At 42.3% G+C, this 20232-nt stretch overlaps 1 protein-coding gene across 4 annotated transcripts in view; it reads right to left on the bottom strand.

Annotated features, from left to right (window-relative positions):
- The window catches only part of glcci1a (glucocorticoid induced 1a), a 30595-nt gene extending 10613 nt beyond the window's left edge, over positions 1-19982 (bottom strand). For all 4 annotated transcript variants that reach the window (XM_070845944.1, XM_070845942.1, XM_070845941.1 and 1 more), the window contains exons 1-3: positions 19280-19982; positions 10402-10553; positions 5041-5130 (exon numbers count right to left, since the gene is read on the bottom strand). In XM_070845944.1, the coding sequence (XP_070702045.1) occupies positions 5041-5130; positions 10402-10553; positions 19280-19634 (597 nt within the window). In that variant the 5' untranslated portion in view covers positions 19635-19982. The remainder of the gene's footprint in view (positions 1-5040; positions 5131-10401; positions 10554-19279) is intronic.
- Between the last annotated feature and the right edge of the window lie 250 nt (positions 19983-20232).

The raw sequence follows: 20232 nt of genomic DNA on the forward strand, positions 1-20232 counted from the left end.
TGAACACTTCCTATGCCCGCTTTGAGAACATCACCCAGACATCTTCACAGACATTTTCAATCTCACATATTTCAAGAAGTCCACCATTGTCCCAGTCTCCAAAAAGACCAAAGCCCTCTGCCTGAACGACCTGGATGACTGGATCCTGAACAAGGCTGCACCGCACACTACCAGGATGAATCTGCCACCCATGAAGGATCTCTACAACTAGTGGTGCAGGAAAAAGGCCAATGGGCTCATCAAAGACCTAATCACCCCCCCACAAACTGTTCTGCCTGCTGCTATCTGGCAGACGATACTGCAGCATCCAGTCCCACACCACAAGGCTCAGCGACAGCTTCATCCTGATGGCCACAAGACTCACAAGCTCTCTAGCTCATTACCAGAACACTTAACCAACACACGAATTTGTTTACATCCGTGCATATGTATTATTAGATGTATTATTACTGCACACCTGCTACCACAGCACTATGTTACCACAGTGTTATATACGTTGGCGTTGTTTTAATTATTGTCGTCCAACTGGACTGGGCAGGCCCAGGACTCGCTGGAGGGACAATATAATGAGTCAATCTTTATCTATATAGTGCCAATTCATAACAAATGTTATCTCAAGACGCTTTCCATAAAGAGCAGGGCTAGACCAAACTCTTATAAAGAGAGAGAACAATTCAAGAATTCAAAATTAAGGATTCCAGAATCCCCACATGAGCAAGCATCAGGCGACAGTGGCAGTTCAGTGGTGAATTATCTCATCTGGCCTGGGAACGCCTTGGGATCCCCCAGGAGGAGCTGGAAAGCATTGCCCGGGAGCAAGATGTCTGGAGTGCCCTGGTTGACCTGTTGCCACTGCGACCAAACCCCAGATAAGCGAAAGATAATGGATGGATATTCTTCTTATTATTCTTTTTCTTATTATCATACTATTATGTATTACTCTCGTATTATTACTTCTGTACTATCTTATTCTTAAATTCTCTTTAACTTTTACACGCATTTCTCTTTTATACCTGTAAGATCATTGTAAGAGGGAGCCTGACATTTTCATTGCCACTGACTGCTTCGTTGTAATTGTTGTGCAAAGAAAGATCTTGAGCACCATTGGACTGGACAGAATGATCTCTGGACATTATAATGGTTTCATTATAAATACAGGCCAGGGCAACTTTGTCATTAGTGTAGAATGTTCTGGTCTCTGCCTTGATGTCTTGCTCCTCAGAGATTAAGTCAGTCAGCTCCACAGCTAGTACAGTGGCACAAAGTCCTAATCTCTGTACTGTTTACTCAGGACTTTACTTTGCCCATGACAAAGCCAACATAGCAGTTTCCATCCGCATTCATGACCTTCAGATATGCAACTGCAGCATTGGCTTTTGTTGATGCATCAGGAAAGATAAACAATTCTCTATGTGAAGCCATTCAAGGTGAAAGACATCTATATGGTCTGGTGTTAGATAGACAGAACACCTTGTCAAGGTTTTTCCTCGTCAGAAACAACTGATGGTGAGGCAGTCTGTCTTGGTATCCTGAAGTAGGCCGAGATTGCATAGCATGGCCGTGATTTTCGAATATTCGGTAAATTAGAAAGAAAAAGAAACCAATACTTTACATGACTATCGTCTTGTTTTAAAAAGTGTACGCTCTGTAGTATGCCTGTCAGTAGCAATAGGCTTTGAGATGGAAGCAAGTCTGTGTAAAGATGTGGACACAAACAGTCTCTGATTTTTCCCATTTGGAGTCCCATTTCATCCAGCCAATCCCATTTCATCCAGCCGATCTTCGCAACCAGACATTAGCTAGAAGCAGTTCAAGCTGTGTTAGCTCAGCTCTGGTCCTGGCTCTCTCTCCTCTCCTCCCGGGGTGATCGATTATTTGAATTTGAATCTTCGAATAGTTCACTGTGACTATTAAAAAGTATTTTTGCTTGAAATGCACATCCCTAGTTGGGAGAGACTTTAATCCATAATCTCTTTGGAAATCGCAAAATGGTTGACATCAGAATTACAGTCTGAATGATGTCATTAGAGAGGTTATTGTCTTGAAACCATAAGAAAGCGTCGGAGGTTCCTGACCAAAAAGCTATTAAACAAGTGTTCGGTGTCTGCACCGACAGTACATTTCGTACCAGCACAGCTACCAGTGAGTTGTTTCGGTCAGGCTCTGTTCACAAGACATCACAGTGACACCACATTGTATTGGGCATTGCTGTCGAAAACAACACTGATCTATTTTGGCTTTTTAGGGTCAGAAACACTAGATCACAAAGTACCAATGCTCTTTTCCTTCACAGGTAGATTTGTCACAACATGGTGCTGCAGGCTGGTAAGGAACATGGATGCAACAGCTATTATACTTTACGTGAAGCACATCAGTGCAATTCTCAAAGAGAGTTGGACGCTTAGTCGTGGCAGTATGGAGAGGCCTTTCAACCGAGTGTCTTGTAGATGACACCTATGTCCTAGGTCTGAATTGTAAACCTAAGGTGCATTAGGTAGGCCATTTATCTGTTTGCTGACCTTGTGAACTTTGATGTCTTAGCAAAAAGAATCATTATGGGAGCTTTTAGGTCAATGTCTAGTATAAGATGTGACAGATTTCAGGAGAGAATGATGACAAGCTGCACTGAGTGTCGGAATTCCATCCCCGTTGTTTGGGAAATCATTGAGAGGTGAACAGTTACATTCAGAGATTCTGATTTCAAGTACTTGGTCTTCTTCCCATTGACTCTTCTATGTTAACACATGTTGTTAGAGAGAAAACGGGAGCTTGGGCCATGTTCATTGAATATTTTGAAGAATTACAGGCCTGGTACTCTTTTTATCATGAATTGCATAAAGCCTCATTGCCTTGTCTGAATGAGTTACATTTGTATTTTATATCACCTCCTGACCACTTAGACAATTTGAATGGCAAATTCTATACAATTTCTGTACCTCTTGCTGTGTCAGAGAGACCAGGAAGGTCTCCTTCAGTCTTAGAGAGTTCTCTTTATCTTTGCAGCTTTTAATAATCTCTATTATAATATCTACTATCTATGGACAATTGTCAGTCCTTTAGAACAGGACATCCTTTATTACTTCTGCATCCATCTCATCCATCTCTTCCCTTTTAGTCCAATCGAATACTGAAGGGGTGTTTCCAGGCTCTGCAAGTCTTGAGACTGGTATTGGATTGTGGTGGGCGTGTTGCTACAAGCCTAAGATGAGCCAAGTATCTTGCAAAGTATTTACTGTCATGATTCAGAGTCATGGGATTGCAGATGTGAGCACAGTAATCATTACAGATGTCTATCAATGATTTGTGCGACCACCCTGTGTTCAAATGTGGAGCTTGAATAATGTCACTGTTATGTTGTTGTTATGTTGTATGTTGTTAGGCTATGTTCAGCATTTGGTGGGGCTCCATCAGCTGGAGCTTCTCCTGTTTTCTGTACGGCACTATCCAGAAACAAGAGAAGTGAGACCTAGATCATGTTTACAACTTCTTGTGATACTTAAAGGAGACACTAAGTGATATAAATACTCAGAGGTCAACACACCCACACCTTTTCAACTTTCAACAAGTTTTAACACAACCGAGACAGGACAGCCAACTACAACTAGTTTTCTTTGACTAGAACAAGGTTTGCTTTGACTGAGAAGTTACAAAAAAATTTGACACACCAACTACAATACACAGCTCTGACATTCTGCCATTCAGATACAGGCAGAATAATATCCACTAATATCCCACTGAATGCATCATATCCTGATGTAGGTCTGCAAAGTAGCTGCACTGCTCAGTTATGTCTTAACTTGCTTCTTGTAGCTTATCTATTGACATCTGTGGAATCGGTGTCAGTACTACTCCTCCTCTGCAGCCCTGTAACTCAGTAACGTGCTTGTGCACACATTAGTGAGGGCTGAGCTGTCACCCGGCCGGCCCTTATTGTTCCTTTTGCTGCAGGAGGCAGCGAGGAGCCAGGGCTGGGCTGGGCTCGCCATAAATTGTGGTGGATTATGGCCATTTCAAAGAGGGGAAGTGAGTAGTTAAGAGTGAGATAGTGTTATCTGCCACCTCCCTCCTGCTGCTGAGTATCAGCAGTGTGGAGCTGAGAGGGCCTGATAGTGCCATGCCGAGTGCATCTTCAGAGGATGTGTTTGTCTCTGCTGTACGCCATCAGCACCATAAAGACACAATACCAAACCCGTGATGTCAGCCTGAAGAAAATGTCAATGATCCAGCAACTCCTCTTCCTACACTACTGTTTCATCACTTCTGACACATAGAAAACTTGCATCCTATTAGCATTACTCTATTAGCACTTCCTGTTTGCAATGTACGCATGCAAAGTACCACTCAATCTACATACACAGTGTGCATCATGTCTGTGTGTTGAGATTTGACTGGGTGTTTGAAAAGGAGTGTGATTTTTGCTCCAATCAGGGATTGTGTTGGTCAGTAGGCCAAACAACAATAACTAACTTTTCACCTCATCTTACACCGTAACTTTTGTCTCACATCTCTTCCACATCCCCGCTGGCAGTTAGTTCAACCTTTGCCTTCAAGTAGGCAAAAGATAGGTAACACATTTAATGGGTAAGATGTACTAAAATGTGAAATTTGTATCCAATTATGTCAATTACATCTAATGAAGGCAACAGGAGATGTGTTACATTATTCAGCAGGACTGTGTTATCAGCATTGTATTTCATTACTTAATTATTACATTAGGTTTGTAAGTTCCTCTATATATAATATAGATATCTACTAAAGCCTGGGTGTTTAAAGGATGAAACCAAACTATTTTTATTGAGTGTAAAGTGCAACCTGAAGCAAGCCAATATACCTGTCTACACGACAAAAAATATGTTGGTGCCATGATCTAAGTACTTATTCTTTTACTACCGTGTAGTGTACTTCACTCATAAGCCCGTCGCAGAAAAGAAAAAAGGCAAGGGGTTTGTCTGTAGCTAATGCAAAATGCACGATCCCACTAAGCTCTAAGCGTTGGACAGATATAGTTCTGTGGTCTTTGTATTCATGTTAGTGTCATGCCTCTTTGAGCTGGTCAGCGCTGCCCCAGGACGCAGAGCGCTGGTGGGTGCTCCTCTTCTCTCCGGTTTCCTCACTCCAACATCCAGGAGTCTGAAAAAACACCACAGCTACACATTACTATTAGCATAGCTGGATCTGAACTTATCTAACAATGCTCACACCATGACTCTTCAAGCATCATTCCGGTTAATTAAAACATAGATCATATTTTGGCAGTTTTTGCCATCATTCCTATCAGTTCCGACTACATTATATTCACTAAAGTTGGTCAAAGAGGTTATTAAAATCTTTGACTATTCCAGCAATGGATGATCAATGTGACAAATTCATAGAGGCAGCATGGACAGATGGTGTGTGTGAATATGTGCATGTATTCTCTCCCTCTCTCCATCTCTCACTCTCTTCAGTGAAAGTTGAGCTGGGCTCTGCGACACAGTGAGAGATCACTACAATGAACTCATCCAAGCATGCACGCACATTCAATACAACGCCCCCGTCCAACACCCAGAGGAAACTCTTGCTCATCTTCATGTGTCCAGCTCACAGGGCTATTTGTTCATTTTGAACATCAAGTCATTTTCACTTTTTTCACATTTTCATCAGCCTTTTTTCACTGGTCATATGGCCTGAGACTAGGATTCTGCTCGGACTTCCTATTCTTTTCTGACTTAAATGTACTGTATGCTTTAGGGCTACATAACCATATGTCATTTTCATTTTTACAATCAAAGATTGCATTGGATGTATCCGTATGAAGCTTTGGATATCTGCCTGTGATGTCATCATATTCAAAAAATCCTTGACTAAAATTGTGTGTATGATGTCTGTGTTCAAATTCCCTGTAGTTATGATTCAGTTCCATTTGAGGACAAATTTGGGGTTTTCATTGCAAGGCACAATCAGTAATGGATTCAGAAGGACAAACAACAGACAAATGACAGTTAACCACATTATTCAAACCCTTTGGTTGAACATTAAACCCTATGTGAGTACCACTGTAACACTGTATGCACAATTATAGTACAGCAGGTTGAAGTTTAACGATGCAGTAACATCATGGATGTTTGCAACTGGCAGCTTGTAGTTGTAATGTTTCACTGTCTGTTTTTACCGGCGCCCGGTAATTCGGCCATCAGTAGCAGCAGATTGATACAGGGCGTTGAGATGGAGCCAGCTCTGTAAAGATGTGGGCACAAACAGTCTCTGATTTTGAATTGTTTGGGTAGCCTGAGCCCCGTTTCATCTAGCTGATCTTCCCACGACCGGACATTAGCCAGGAGCAGCCTTAAGCACAAGCCGGCTAAGTTTAGCTCTGATCCTGGCTCTCTCTCCTCTCCTCCCCTCCTGCTGCGGTGCTTCTTCCAGGTGGACTTCGGTGGAATCATTGAACAGTTCACAGTGACTGTCGAATAGTATTTTTGCTTGAAATGCACATCCCTAATATACTAAGAGCTCTACAATGTGCAGCCGCCTTGTTAGAAATAAACAGGAGGCACTGAGAGTGCACTCGTAAAATAAATATACTAACTTACTCTGCCAGCGTTCCCCTCTTGTCTTATTTGCAACACCATCCTAGGATGTCTGGTATGTTCAGCTAAGGCGTGCTGTGTGCCACTGATGCGAAGCAAAGACTGACAGAAACTCAGTCATTATTATGTATTAAATCCCTGATCTTTACCCAATAAATGACATGTAGACTTTTACTGGAACTGGAAGGAATGACTCCCGCCTGAGGTGCTCCTCCTATTTGTACACACTCAGATCAACCATGTGTGACTACAGTCCAACTCCTCTATGATGCCCTGGCAAACGTATCATGTGTTAATTGTATTGCATTTGTGCAGGGTTTTTTATTGTACTAAATCCTATTGCGTAGCCATACTCAGTTTTTTTTAATCTTCCTTGGCATCTCATTTTAGAGCACAAGTTTTAAAATCAGGAAATGTTTTTGAACACTTTAACAAGCGTGTGTTATTTTGCCTGTAACACACACGTTTTCTATTACATTTTTATATTAAAACAAAAGCAGCAGTGTTGCTTACTTGTAGAATGCAGAAGAATTTGAAGTTCCCCAGATAAATTCTGTGAAGTGCTTTATGCAAGATTGTAGGGCTCCAACTACTGAACCCATCAATTATTTGGTCCCTTAAGTCAGAAAAAAGTTTCAAAATAAGATATCACTATTTCCTAAAACCCAAGTAAACTATTTCAAATGGCTTGTCCAAAACACACATATATTTAGTTTAATATCATAGAAGACCAAGAACAGACAGCCAGTCATCAACAAGTGCTTTCCGAAAAGCTAAACCCAAGCCAAGCCACGCCTCATCGGTTGCAGGCCACGTTTTGACCTTTGACACAATAACTGACATCCATACAAATGTTTGGTTGTGTTTTGAACTGAGCTCTTGTAGATTCATTCCATATACGATATTTTGTGATCCACTGACCTTACACACCATACAGCACAAACAAATCTCTGTTTCTGTTATCTTCACCCTCATCTTGACTGTATGTGAGCCGCTGTTAATAGCTGCTAAGCTGAAATCTGTTGCCCCATTAGAGTGTGTTTCTCGTAGTGGTGCCCATCGCAGTTGGTTTAGGTGTAGCCGAGATCGTCTGGTGGAGATCTGCACTCTACTCTGTGCACTTTTCTAGATTTCTATATGCAAATTGTTAAGGCCGGGGAGTTGGTTTGGACTTGCCACTGCAGGCTGGTTGATGTCTGATGGATTATAAAATGAAGTAGTCAGGAGTAAGAGGGGAAGACGTCCCTGCATATGCAAACATCTGTCAAACTGCTGCACCACACATGCAGACTATCACAGTCATGCCTTTGTGTCACTTCAAGAGTTAATAATAAACTGTAAGCTAAGAGCAAAGAGGTCATCTGGCTTTTGAAGCTGTGCAGATGCGTAGGTGGTAAATGTCACACAATCTGGAAGACACCGGATATATAGTCCTGTGTGTGTGGGGACATCTGAGGGTGAACAGCGTGAGAGGATCATGGGGCAGGAAGATGTGGGCACAAGCGAAGGTGACACAGAACATTACTACTATGACATAAAAAATACAGCGACACTAATATTTTACAGTCAGAGCCAACATTGGACTAAAGCTATGGACACGCAGTGGATACAGTGCACCCACACAGACAGACGCAAGGTCCATGCGAGGTGTCCTAGTCTGGCCTGTGGACAGAATGATAAACTGATATCTTTACTCTGTCCTCAAAAAACATTGTAAATCCCTTACAACCTTGCAAGTGCAGCGCTGACTGATAGTGGTGACTCATACGGTGCTCGCTCAGGCTCAGGCTGCAGATGTTGAAACTGAAGATAATGACGAAGATCATCCACTTATGGCTCACCCCTGGGGTGCAGCTCTCCAGTCTTTAGAAAGGTCTTATGCAAGTAAAAAACAAGGGACCACATCTTTGGAATCTTAAAGAGTAACTACACCCAAACGTTTCTCTGAGTTAACAATTACTTACTCATCAGGATTAATTGATTAATCGATCCACTATTAATTGCCAACAATTGCAGCCTTGACATTTTATAGACAAACTGAAATAACAGAATAATCGGTTCACTGATCAATAATGAAAATAATTGTTTAGAAGATTGGCACATAAAATGCTGGTGGAAGTCCCGATCATTGAACTGCCAAGTGAATGACACAAGCACAGAGTCTTCATCCTGAGGTGTTTGCATGAACAAGAACAGCTGTACTATCATCAGGGAAAATGTTAGTATGAACGTTAGCAGCCAGTCACTGTCCACACAAAGGGATCAGATTTAGAGCAGCCGTCACTCTGTGTGTTACAGCCTACAGTCTTCAGGCTAAAACCCACTGGGGGCGTCTGAGTCGCGTTCCGGCTGTGCCGCGGCTGTCGGAGCTGATTGCGCCCCCTCTAGTTAATGGTTTACAGCCCACTGGGAGCGCCGCGGCGTGTACCAGAAGACGAGGCGGGCAGGAAGTCAGACAAACAAACGGCAAAGAGGTAGCATCAGGCCAGATGTTAACCGGTCAGCATCAGCATTTCAGCACCATGTTCGACAAGAGGTTCATTGTTGATGTGGAAAAAACACTTTTCACTTCAGCTGCTGTCTGTAAGCTACAACACAACAAAGCAGTAAATACATACAAGAAACATATGTAACATTACACGTTACAAGCAGGAAAGTCACAGGAAAATGACCAAATCGACAAAATCTGAGCAAGCCACGCAAAGCACTCATTCAATTCTACCCAGTGGTGAGTGGCTTTGGTACGGTAACCTTGGCAGCTCTACACCGTGGTTAGAGATCTCTGGTTCTAAGCTAGTGTGGCCTGGCTCAGTAATAGTAAGGCAAATGGTAAAGTTAGCAAGGCTTCACTGACGCCTGCAGAGAGATGACCTCAGACATGAACATGAGAATAATTCCTCTACTGTAGTGGCAAAAACAATGTGTGGGCACACTGATAACTGTGCAAAACTTATCTAGACCAACCATAGCTGACCAGCAGTAGCATTCTCCTAAGATGGAGGTGGATCCTCCATCTTAGGAGAAATGGTGGGCCAGCTACAACACTGGGCTCTCCTTAAAGGGCAAAATGGTTATAATGTGGTTCTCATGATCTCCTAACATTAGAGGGTCAGAGTGAATATCATACATGTCATGCCAACATAATGTACACTGTATACGTTGTACAACATAATGTATCCTGTATCCAGTCATAATGTATCATAATGTATGGTGTAATGCAACTTTACAAAGTTCTGCTCTGATGAAAAGCTTCAACACTAAAGTAGGTGCAGACAATAAGAGTGCAGTCTGACTGTCTGACATTTCTGTAGAATGGAGGTTCTTTTCTTTGTGTAAATCCCATTTGCACTTTGTTTCTGCCTGCTTTTCTGAGGCGGAGGATTTTCCATTCAAAATGACTGCGTGACCTTCGTTCACAGCAGGATAAAGAATACATAATCTGACAAACTCTGTTAGCACGTCTCTTATTATTTGTGAGATGCTTCGTCAAATGCGTATACAAAGAGGAGAGGGGCGCACCTTGCTAACATCCTGAAATGACACCTGGTGCCGCTGTTTGATACCTACACCATGTGTTTGGGGAAGAATGCTTCACATTTGTGCCTGAAAAAACACTCCAAAATGTCCCAATGTCAAGCCCATGTCATTTACAAACCAGTACATTAACATAACCCTCCACTAACAGGTCACACACTGCATCAGCTGCTCCGTTCTCAATTCTCTCCTGCTTTCTCTTTTCTCTGCCACCAAAAGGCCACGTGACTTCATGTCTGTGGGGAAGTGAATACACTGTGGCACATGAAGGGGACAGCAACGTGGGGGTTGGGCTTACCTGTGTGGATTTATCTTTCATACAAGCTGGGTAGTGCACATGGGGGTCACGGGGCCACTGCCCAGTGAGGTAGGGCGCGGTGATAGTGCCCAGAGAGGACGTCCGCCAAATGGCCCCCGAGCTCCACACCTGCTGGGATTTTGTCCTTTCAACTGCACAGAAGAGACAAGAGAGAAATGGAGCCGCGTGAGCTCAGTGTAACACGAACATTAGTAGAGACAGAGAATGATCACATACACCTAATCACCATCCATGCTCGATAAAGCTTTACGTTTGAACCGCTTCATTCAAAATGTTAGTCTTCTTCTGAATATAGTACACAAACTGGTATTTTTTCACGAGTGCTGAAAATGTTTAGAACTTCAGAATGGAGAATGGAACTGCAACTGTTTTGACCAGAACATTGCTGGTCACCCTAATACCCTTTGATCCCATGGCCATTTTTGCTTAGTTTTCACTTCCTCCATTTACAGACTGTTGGCCTAGTCAGTACATACCTTAGCTAAGCAGGACTTCCTGTATTGTTATTTTCAGAATAAGATGGGCTACTCAGAAACATCATGACTGTTTGCTAAGCCTGGCCTCCCTTAGCTACTGTGGCTGCTGCCTGTCAAGCTGTTCCGTTGCACATTACATATGTTCATAATGATAACTGTGGCAGATTTACCACATGAAATGTGTTGTAATTATTGAAACGAGCTGTCCTCAACTTCACACAGAGGTAAAGGACAGCAAGGTGTCATTTTAACTGGTGGCGGTAGATTTTGCCAGCTGAAATGACAGCTTGGGTAAATTTTATCTAGCTAGCTAATTAAGCTAACGTTAGCGCCACATGCAAGTGAAAATCATGTGAAAAATGATGACGGTGCACCAGTGTGAGTCAAAACCAGATGGATGAAGCTCCAGCAATGACAGAACCCTTCAGTCACAGAGACCCGCTCTATGTGGAACATATTTCATTGTCAGCCTAACGGTCACAATCCGAGGGCGAGAAAGAACGACCACATATCCATCCTGTGTGCTCACACATGATGCCTCTTCGGGCAAATGTTCATGTTGTGTAATCTTCTCTCTTGGCTTCTGGTCTAATAATTGAGAATCCTTTTAAATACGGTAGAGGTGCGGGTCACTTGCTATAAATCCACAGGATTACAGGTGCACTCGAGGGACTAAATTAGACTTGGCCGTGATCTTCTAAACATGTTAAGTAGCTCAATAAGGTTCCAAAGAGTTGTATCACAGGAGCATTTTCTCGTTCCAACACAGTCGTTCTGCTCTTATTGCAATCTCCTCTTTAGAGGGTCATTAGACCAGAACTTCAGTGAAGACCCAGCCACCCGCAGGCATGATGATTCTTAATTAACTAAACAAATCAACAAGCTCTCTATCAGTTTTAGTAGTGAGCTTACAGTTTGTCCTGTTACAATATATTTGGAGTTATGATTTGAGCCATTTTTAATAGAAGTTTTTATGTACGTTTATGTACATAAATGTATGCATGTTCATGTTTTTATGCTTTTGGTGAGCTGGCTCACAGGTAATTCCTTTACAGGGCGGCTGTGGCTCAGAGGTAGAGTGGGTCGTCCCTCAATCAGAAGCTCAGCATGTTGAAGTGTCCTTGGGCAAGATACTGAACCCCAACATGGCTTCAGTGTGTGAAAGAATAGTCTCCAACTTAGATTCCTCCTGAATGAATGATGTGTGAATGGGTGAATGAGTGAATGTAAAAGCACTCACACAACTGAGTAGTTGAAATGGCTAGAAAGGAGCTCTACAAATACAGAGCATTTGTAACTGAGGAGTCAATCATCTCTGATTGCACAGGCACACTGGCATAAGGGTAAACATACTCAGTTACCAACACACTGGTTACTTAGTTCATCTTTTATTCAAACAGCTAGTCTTACTGAGCTCAGTGTCTCCTTTTCTACATAAAACAGTGTATAATAAACAAATATGTAATTTATTTGAATAATAAAGGTGATCATACAATAACGGTTAAACTGCAGGATGATGGTTAGGCAGCCATAGTGAGAAGTGACATGGCAGAGATAGCAGGAGCACATGATTTAATATCACTGGATACAACAGCTTCAGGTCTGAGATAGTCAAAGTCATCTAACAAAACTAAATGAATTGGTAATGAAAAGTCTTGCACATATCGTAACAATGATTATGACGGATTCTATGAAGGAAAAAGGCAGTAAGCATCTTACTATGCGTGTCTCTTGCCCCCATCACACTTCTTCTCAGAAATTCACATTGTTATTACAGATTCCAATAATGGCCTGAACTATACAAATAAGACTCAAGTTGCTATAAACCAGAACTATCCTTTAATCAAAAAACCTTAATGCAAGCTTTAAAACCAGTGCTGGTTTAGGTCAGCACTATCAGAAAGGCTACAATGTGTGAACTATATAGACATGACTGATCTGATCTGAATAAGGTCTACAAGAGTGACCAGACATGGACACCTAATGAGGAGCCATGTTGAAAATCAAAGTGTTTTTAAGATGAAAAATGTACGACCCCACTGGTTCAGGTAAATAACTCAAAATGAAACAGGCCGCCTACTTCCTGTCATTTGATGTGTGCTTGTGTGACCCCAGAGTGCAACGAGTGCTACAGTTAAGCAGCAATCATCACAGCACTGCAGAAAAATAGACACTGCAGCTTTGGTGTACTGGTCTGTCTGAATTATTTCATCAGACATTGAAATTATTTTTGGCATACCAAAGAATTTGCCTTTTATGTAAAGGCTCCATACACTTGCATGCAGACAGCAGTGGTGAATATGTGAAAATGTAATCATACACCGTTCCATTCACCCCTTCAACTGTGGGTTAGGTCAAGTCAGGACACCAATTCGCATGAGTGCTACTATACATATTCTAGGGTTTTTGTGTCTATGCATGTCTTCAGCAGACAGAGACGACAGAAAAGAGATATCATGTGTTCCAGACATATAAGAACCATGTTGAAGGTACTATTCAAAATGAATTACTAGTGTATGGCCAAAAAAAAGCTCATATGCATGGAATTTTCTTATTTCTAAAAGGGCTCAACATGCTCAACAGGCTCAACTACAGCTGGGAAACATAGAGTTCTGAACGCTCTGATACTATCTGCGACCTGGCTGCTAATAATATGGAAGTGCCTGAAAACCAAACAACAACTCATTTCGGCGAAAATCAATGTAATTCAGTTTAATGAGCAGAATACTTTATTGCCAATGTGCAGTATTTTTTGACCCTCACATGATCACTTCCGCAAAGTATGCTCGCAGAGGGGTACACATGGTAATCTTTAGCATCCCATGTGAGTTAAGACAGGTGTAGCCTCGTGTAGCCCAGTTTTTTTTGGCTTATACTTTTTCACACTTTGGTGAACACCATTAAAAGTAATGGTGGAGTAGATAAGAGTTCCTGTTTGCACTGTGACCATGGATGTACATACAACAATGATAATAACTGCTGATAGTGAAATACTAGAGCTAGTTAATACTTGTCCAAGAGCGTTAAAGAGTTAAAAAGAATTCCAACCAGATTTTGACCATTTTTAGGAGAGTAAAGAGCTTTACAAGCCCGTTACATTCCTCAAAATACTGTAGTCCTGGGGCAGTATCCCACATACTGAAGCAAGTAGTTTGGAGATCTTGTAAGATGGAGCACAAAACCTTCAGCTGGAACACAGTCTGTCATTTAGCTTCTGACATCCATCGCTGTGAAGTGTAATCGTTATTTTGACCCTGCAGTAACGTCTGTGGTCACAGGTCATACTGAGATTAGAACTAAGCAAGTTCAAGGACAAACTCCTGACCTCCAACTGTGGTCAAAGTAGCAATCCATAGATATCCCTGTCCTTCAACAAACTCTGTTTTGTGTCCTTCAACCATAAAACCACAGACAAACTTAACTAGGACAATAACAAGTGTGGGTTTGGCTGTCACGACATGTATTCATCAAAACCATAGCCTTTGTTTTACATTTTGTAATTACTGTAATCAAGCATCAGAATAAAACATGGTATAAAATGAATGACAGCTGTGTGCTCAGCTCTGCAATAAGCAATTCCATTTTGACAGACACCTTGTCTCTCAAAATATATCCTGTTTGTATGGTGAATTCCCCTAATATAAGTGACAAAGTGTCTTGTGAATGTAACATGACTAGTCTGCAGCTGTAGGACCACCACACTCATCCACGCAGCTTAGAACCAAAAGGTTCATACATCATGTTCACAGTGAAAACAGGAAATTATGGTATAGAGTATTGTGCACCAAGTCTACTGGGGGAAACCCAGTGTTTGCCTAAAATGTGCACAACAGGTGTAGATGCAGATGTTTCTAGACCTTTCAAGCAGAACGCCGGCACACAATTACAACCTCACAGAGTCACCAACGTGGCTCTAGACTCCAAAGTACCGTTTTCCTCAAACTGGGTGCAAGTGATAACTCCTAAAGTTCACTTTTCTTATGCCCCATGAGGTTCCAGAACACAAACACACGACATGCATCACCATAAATATTCTGTTCATGCTTAAGTCTTTTGTCGTTTAAAGAAAAACTGAAGTTCCTGTCTGTGTGCAATGATGGCGCACTTATGCAACAACACAACAACTACAGTAACTATTAAAATGTGCATCCTTATGACTATCTAATTAATTTTACTATTTAAGGAACTGGTGGAGGGTGTGTTGAGTTGTTGCCAGTAAGATGGCTATGCTTCCATGTGCAGAAGGAACAGGCTCAAAAGCTACACATTTCTTTCATTGTGAATGCCATCTAAACTTTGCAGCGCTGCCCAGTGAAGGTGCACAGCAGCACTACAGGGGAGAAACTTTTTTTTGCAAATGTCCTCTGACACAGTGCGGGCAACAACCAGGTGAGAACCAATTGTACTCTTTTTGATTCCGAAGATAAAGAAGCACAGAGTTTTTACTTGTCTACTCCCAAAATGGAGATCACTTCCAGCACATACACAGGGCCGCAATGCAGATCAGTCTTGTCCATTATCACAGTTGGATTAAAACAGTTTCAGGGATAAAAAAGGCTCTGTAGTAGATATGATTTAGCTATACAAGTGCGGTCCGTTTTAGTATGATGTTTACCATCTTAGTTTAGTGTGTTGTTTAATGACCATCCATCAAATAGTTGTTGAGTTCTTGATCAAAGCGGTGGACCTAATGACAGACAGAACCATCCAGGCGGCCATGCTGCGAGCTTTGCTAAAAAGTGTAGCCAACTGAAAGCAGCAAATAATAACATTAACCAAATGGTGGCAAAAGCCAAAAAAAAAAAAGGCCAAATATTTTCAGAACATTGCATAGTGATTGCAGGAAAAATTGGTTTCTTGGTCTTGTATATTTATGTAACATAGAAACTGACAACTTAAAAGCAAACACAACACAGCAGTCATTACGTGTTACTAAAGAGTCTGACTTTACAGATAGACTTTCGATGAAATGCCAGCAGGCCCTAGGGGCTCTCATACTGACTAGGGTCTGGACTTATGTAAGAACTGTTTTCAGAGATACAAGCCCGTAGCAAACATTAGAACAGTGTATCATTCTATGCAGCGTTGACCGGTCTCTGTGAACGACACTACGGCATTTTCAGTTAATCAGTGGAGCCACAGGATTAATGCAACAGTGTGCAGGTGTTGCTGCATGAGGCGCACTTGCTCAGAGCCTGTCCAGACTTTCTGAGTTCAGTTGATGCTGACAAGGTCATCCAGTATGACTCTGAGTCATATGAGCATCTCAAACCGCAGTGAAACACTCCCATCAGGAGCTAATACATTATTCAGAAGGCTGTACTTAAAGGACCATTTCACAGGTTTTGCATCTCATTTCTATGTGGAGAATGTGTGACTATATGCTGTGTAACATTACAGTCTTTCCTTTGTTTCCTTGCCCCTTGGCAATGAATGGCAGTAAAAAGGTATAGTGAGGTGGGCTGAGTTAAATTACAGAATACACATAGTTCATCTTCACAATATATAGGCTCTGCATCATAATTGCATGACACTACAACGTATTAGTTGAGATAAAGTCCAACACAAGCATTTATAACAGCAACATTTCAGAATTAAATCACTTCCTGGGTAGGAAGTTCTCTGGGTATCTAGGAGCACTGTGGTGATGGGACTAGTGCTAACATCTTCCCCACAGGATAGTTAATTACACGTTAGCTCCAGCTACAGTTGTTTGCAAACTAGCCCTGCGAGTAGTCGCCACATCAGCTAGCTTCTAGCACAGCCTGTTTTGCAAGGAGGGGAGAATTAACTCGTCTGTTCCACTTTCTCATGTGTACAGAGATCCACAGGAGGTAAGCTGCCAAAGTTTGGTCATTTTTAAAAGCTGCAACTTTACACCAGAAAAGATGGAGAAATGTGCAAATATATATTTTTGAGAGCCTGGAACCATTTGGAATATTTTTGCTTAAAAGGTACTTCCACCTTCGATTACAAAAATTGTCAATTAACTAACCGAGTAATGATTTCAGCTCTGATTTGAACAGTGTTCAGATATGAATCAAACAGAAACTATATCTGAAGCTGGGTTTAAATAAAAGCTGTTAATGGTTCAGCGGGATCCAGGATATATAAAAGATAAGGTACAGCAAGCTGTCATTATTACAAAATGAGCCCTGACAGGGTGATACAGGACTGGAATTACCCTGAAGGATGACTGCCACTCTGTACATTATCTGTACACCTCTTCACGCTCAAGAAATCAACAATTTGAGTGAAAATACTGACTTAAAAAAGGTTTTATTGTTTAAAAATGATTTTATTGCTTTGACTATCAGTACTGCGTCCATGGCAACAGTCTGCTATACAGAAATTATAGACTGTAGAAGGCCATGATTGATCAGAATAGAGTATTCAACAAAATTGTTGAATGAAAATAATGAAAATATGTGGCTCTTCAGCTGCTAAATGATCCATAATGTGCACCAGCCAGTCACTAACTTTACATGCAGTGGTTTTATCAGAGCTTTTTGCTGACCCCCCCCCCCCCCATAAAACCTGTGTGTGAGGGACACCTTTCACATCACACAGTCATTTCATCCATTCCAAATATTGCAGCCTTAAATTTTGTATTAATTAAAACGTGTTTAAAACACGTTACAAATGATCGCAACTATTTCTAAGTAGGCCAAAATATCCACAGCAGCATGACTGTGATATAATGAAGAAGGCAGGAGTTATCTATCTATCTATCTCAGGCGGTGATGGCTAGCTGCCGTACGTTACATACATACATTATAGTTCACATAATCACTGTGTTCAGCAGTGGTCATCAAAATGAAATTCAGCTATCTGTGTGTTTACTGGGTGCTGGAAGGGGTCCAAAGCATCGTGCTCGGTGCCACCCTGGCTTGAAGCATGCCACCTCAGTTCAATGCCCTGGACACGCCACTGCTACCACAAATGACTAATCTAAGAGTGGAAAGATGTGAAGTCAAGTGCATACAATCGCCTTTTAGTCATTTTTTAATCCAGAGCAGCCCCTTGAACATAGGGGGCTAACAGCTCTTCACCAAAACCATGTAGCAGCCACGCAGAAGCCACGATACATGCTGAATGTTGGCTGGCTGATTTAGGGCATCTACAAATTGTATTTCACTATATTGTACATTTTGATGTATTCATGTTTTCCAGATAATATTTGATATACGCATGCATGTAGTTGCAGAGGCTGGCCTGCCTGCCTGCCTGCCCAGAGGGCTCTGTTTATGTCTCACAGCCTGCTAGGCCCCAATGTTGCCATAGGAGCCATCGACCTACCAGCTGACGACATTTTTTTTTTTTTTTCCGCTTCAGTGATGGTAAACAACCTCAATGTAACGATTTCTAATCATAAGCTTTCAGTGTTCACGGCAGAGCCCGAAAATCCGGCTAATCATCCGCTTCGTGTAGATCAGTGAGCCCTGTTTATCTTCGACAGAGTAGCTGCATCATCACTTCACGGGCATCCATATCCTGACATATTTACTTCATCACAGCAAGGATACTGTCAGAGCTGCTGCATAGCTAATATCAGATCATTTCTGTTTAAATCGCCATTGTGACACAGTCCAGTAAGACACCAAAACACGCCTAAACTGTGGTACGCTGCAAATATTGCTGATATTATGGCAGAAATTGGAATATGGTTGCGGGACCTATTGTGAAAATACAGCGATCGTAGAAATATAAATGGACCCTCGATGTTTTTGCCGTCAACCAGCATATCCCTAATGTACTATGACCCAATTAGAAAGCTAACCAACTAGCCTAGCATCTCGCCACGAAATGGGTAGTTCAATCGTATTTACAGAGAACAGCTCGCTAATTTGAATGTCGCTATGGGAAAGTTGACATTTTTAGGTGGTCTGGCGTATTGGGAAAGTTCTACAGGCCTTACAAGAATTTCACAGCCTTTATCGGAATACTGACGGTTCGCTTTACAATTCGGTGTACATTCTATATACAAAACTGCGCTCATCTGAATAGAAATGCAATATCTTTAAGTGCTTCTCCCATTATTTCCACTCGCCTCCCTCACCAAAACAACGTGGCGTCGGATGGCGAATGGTGGGAGAAATGACTAAATCTTAGATTTAATTTCAGTTTAACGTTGGATTGTACACTATACGTACGCCGAACCTAAGAGTAACGTGTAATTGTTCGGGCACAGTTTAGGTTTTCATTTTGAAATGCACATATCGGGTTCATTCATCGCCGAAACCATTAAATTGTCGGATTTTTCAAGCTAGTTTGGCGTGACGGTTGCTCCATACGACAGAACCTAGCATAAGTTAGCACCAAGCTATCGCAACGATGATGAGTGCATTCAAGATAAACTTCACTTCAGAGGACGAAATTACCTTTGGAAAGAGGCGAGTAGGGAGAGCGTCCCGGTGGGCTCCTGCTTTCCGGCGGTGAGAGTCTCTGCCTGAGCACCAGCCTACCGTCCGAGCCGCTTCCACCCGGGTTGGCGGGACTGGAGCAACGGGACGTCGTCGGTCCTGTGTTGCTCCCGGCTACTGAGAAGGGGGAGGAAACGGAGCGGGTTGGGCTGTGCTGATTTCCACGCAAAAGCTGGTACGGCACCGTGGCGCGGATAGGCTGCAACCGGACCGCGGTGGTGTTGTTGCTACAGGAAGAGCAGGAGGCTGTCGGGGAGCCGCTGTGTTTAACCCGCTGCTGGGACGAGCTGCTTTCTGCTGTTGATGCTGACATTATGAGCCCCGTTCGGGTGATAAAGTTGTTTATGTAACAATGTGAGTGGTAAAAACACAGTGTCCTGTTAGAAAGCTCACTGCCTAACTTCACCGTGTTGTTTCTCAGCACACGGTCCACGCGCTAACATCCATTAGAAGAACCTACACAAAGTTTCTGGAGTTAATTCGCGACGTCCAATCCCGAACGGTTCTACTTCTGCGATACGAGCGACGACGCGAACACTTTATTTCCCCTATCCGAGTAGACACACAAACAACACACCGTACTGTTCTCTAACAAGCAGCCTAGAACTCGTCATTACCGCGTTACATGGTCCCACCGGTCACTGCTGTCTTTCTCCCAACTGTTGCCACAACTTCCAAGATAGCAATTGTCACTTGGTACAAGTGAGTGACAGACGAGGCTGGATCGTAGGCGGTACCAAATCAGCACAGCTCCTCTCTGATTGGTTGTGGACCACTTCCTGGATGTGTCAGTGTGCGCCATTGGATGTATGGAAGCTATAACATATAACCTGGAGGGATTTCAGGGTCTACAGTAAGTTGGCTACTAATGTACAGAGGCTTAAGGTTTAACTTTGTCGGTGTAAGGCGTA

Source organism: Pempheris klunzingeri, chromosome 16, assembly GCF_042242105.1.
Source record: "Pempheris klunzingeri isolate RE-2024b chromosome 16, fPemKlu1.hap1, whole genome shotgun sequence".
Lineage (NCBI taxonomy): Eukaryota > Metazoa > Chordata > Actinopteri > Acropomatiformes > Pempheridae > Pempheris > Pempheris klunzingeri.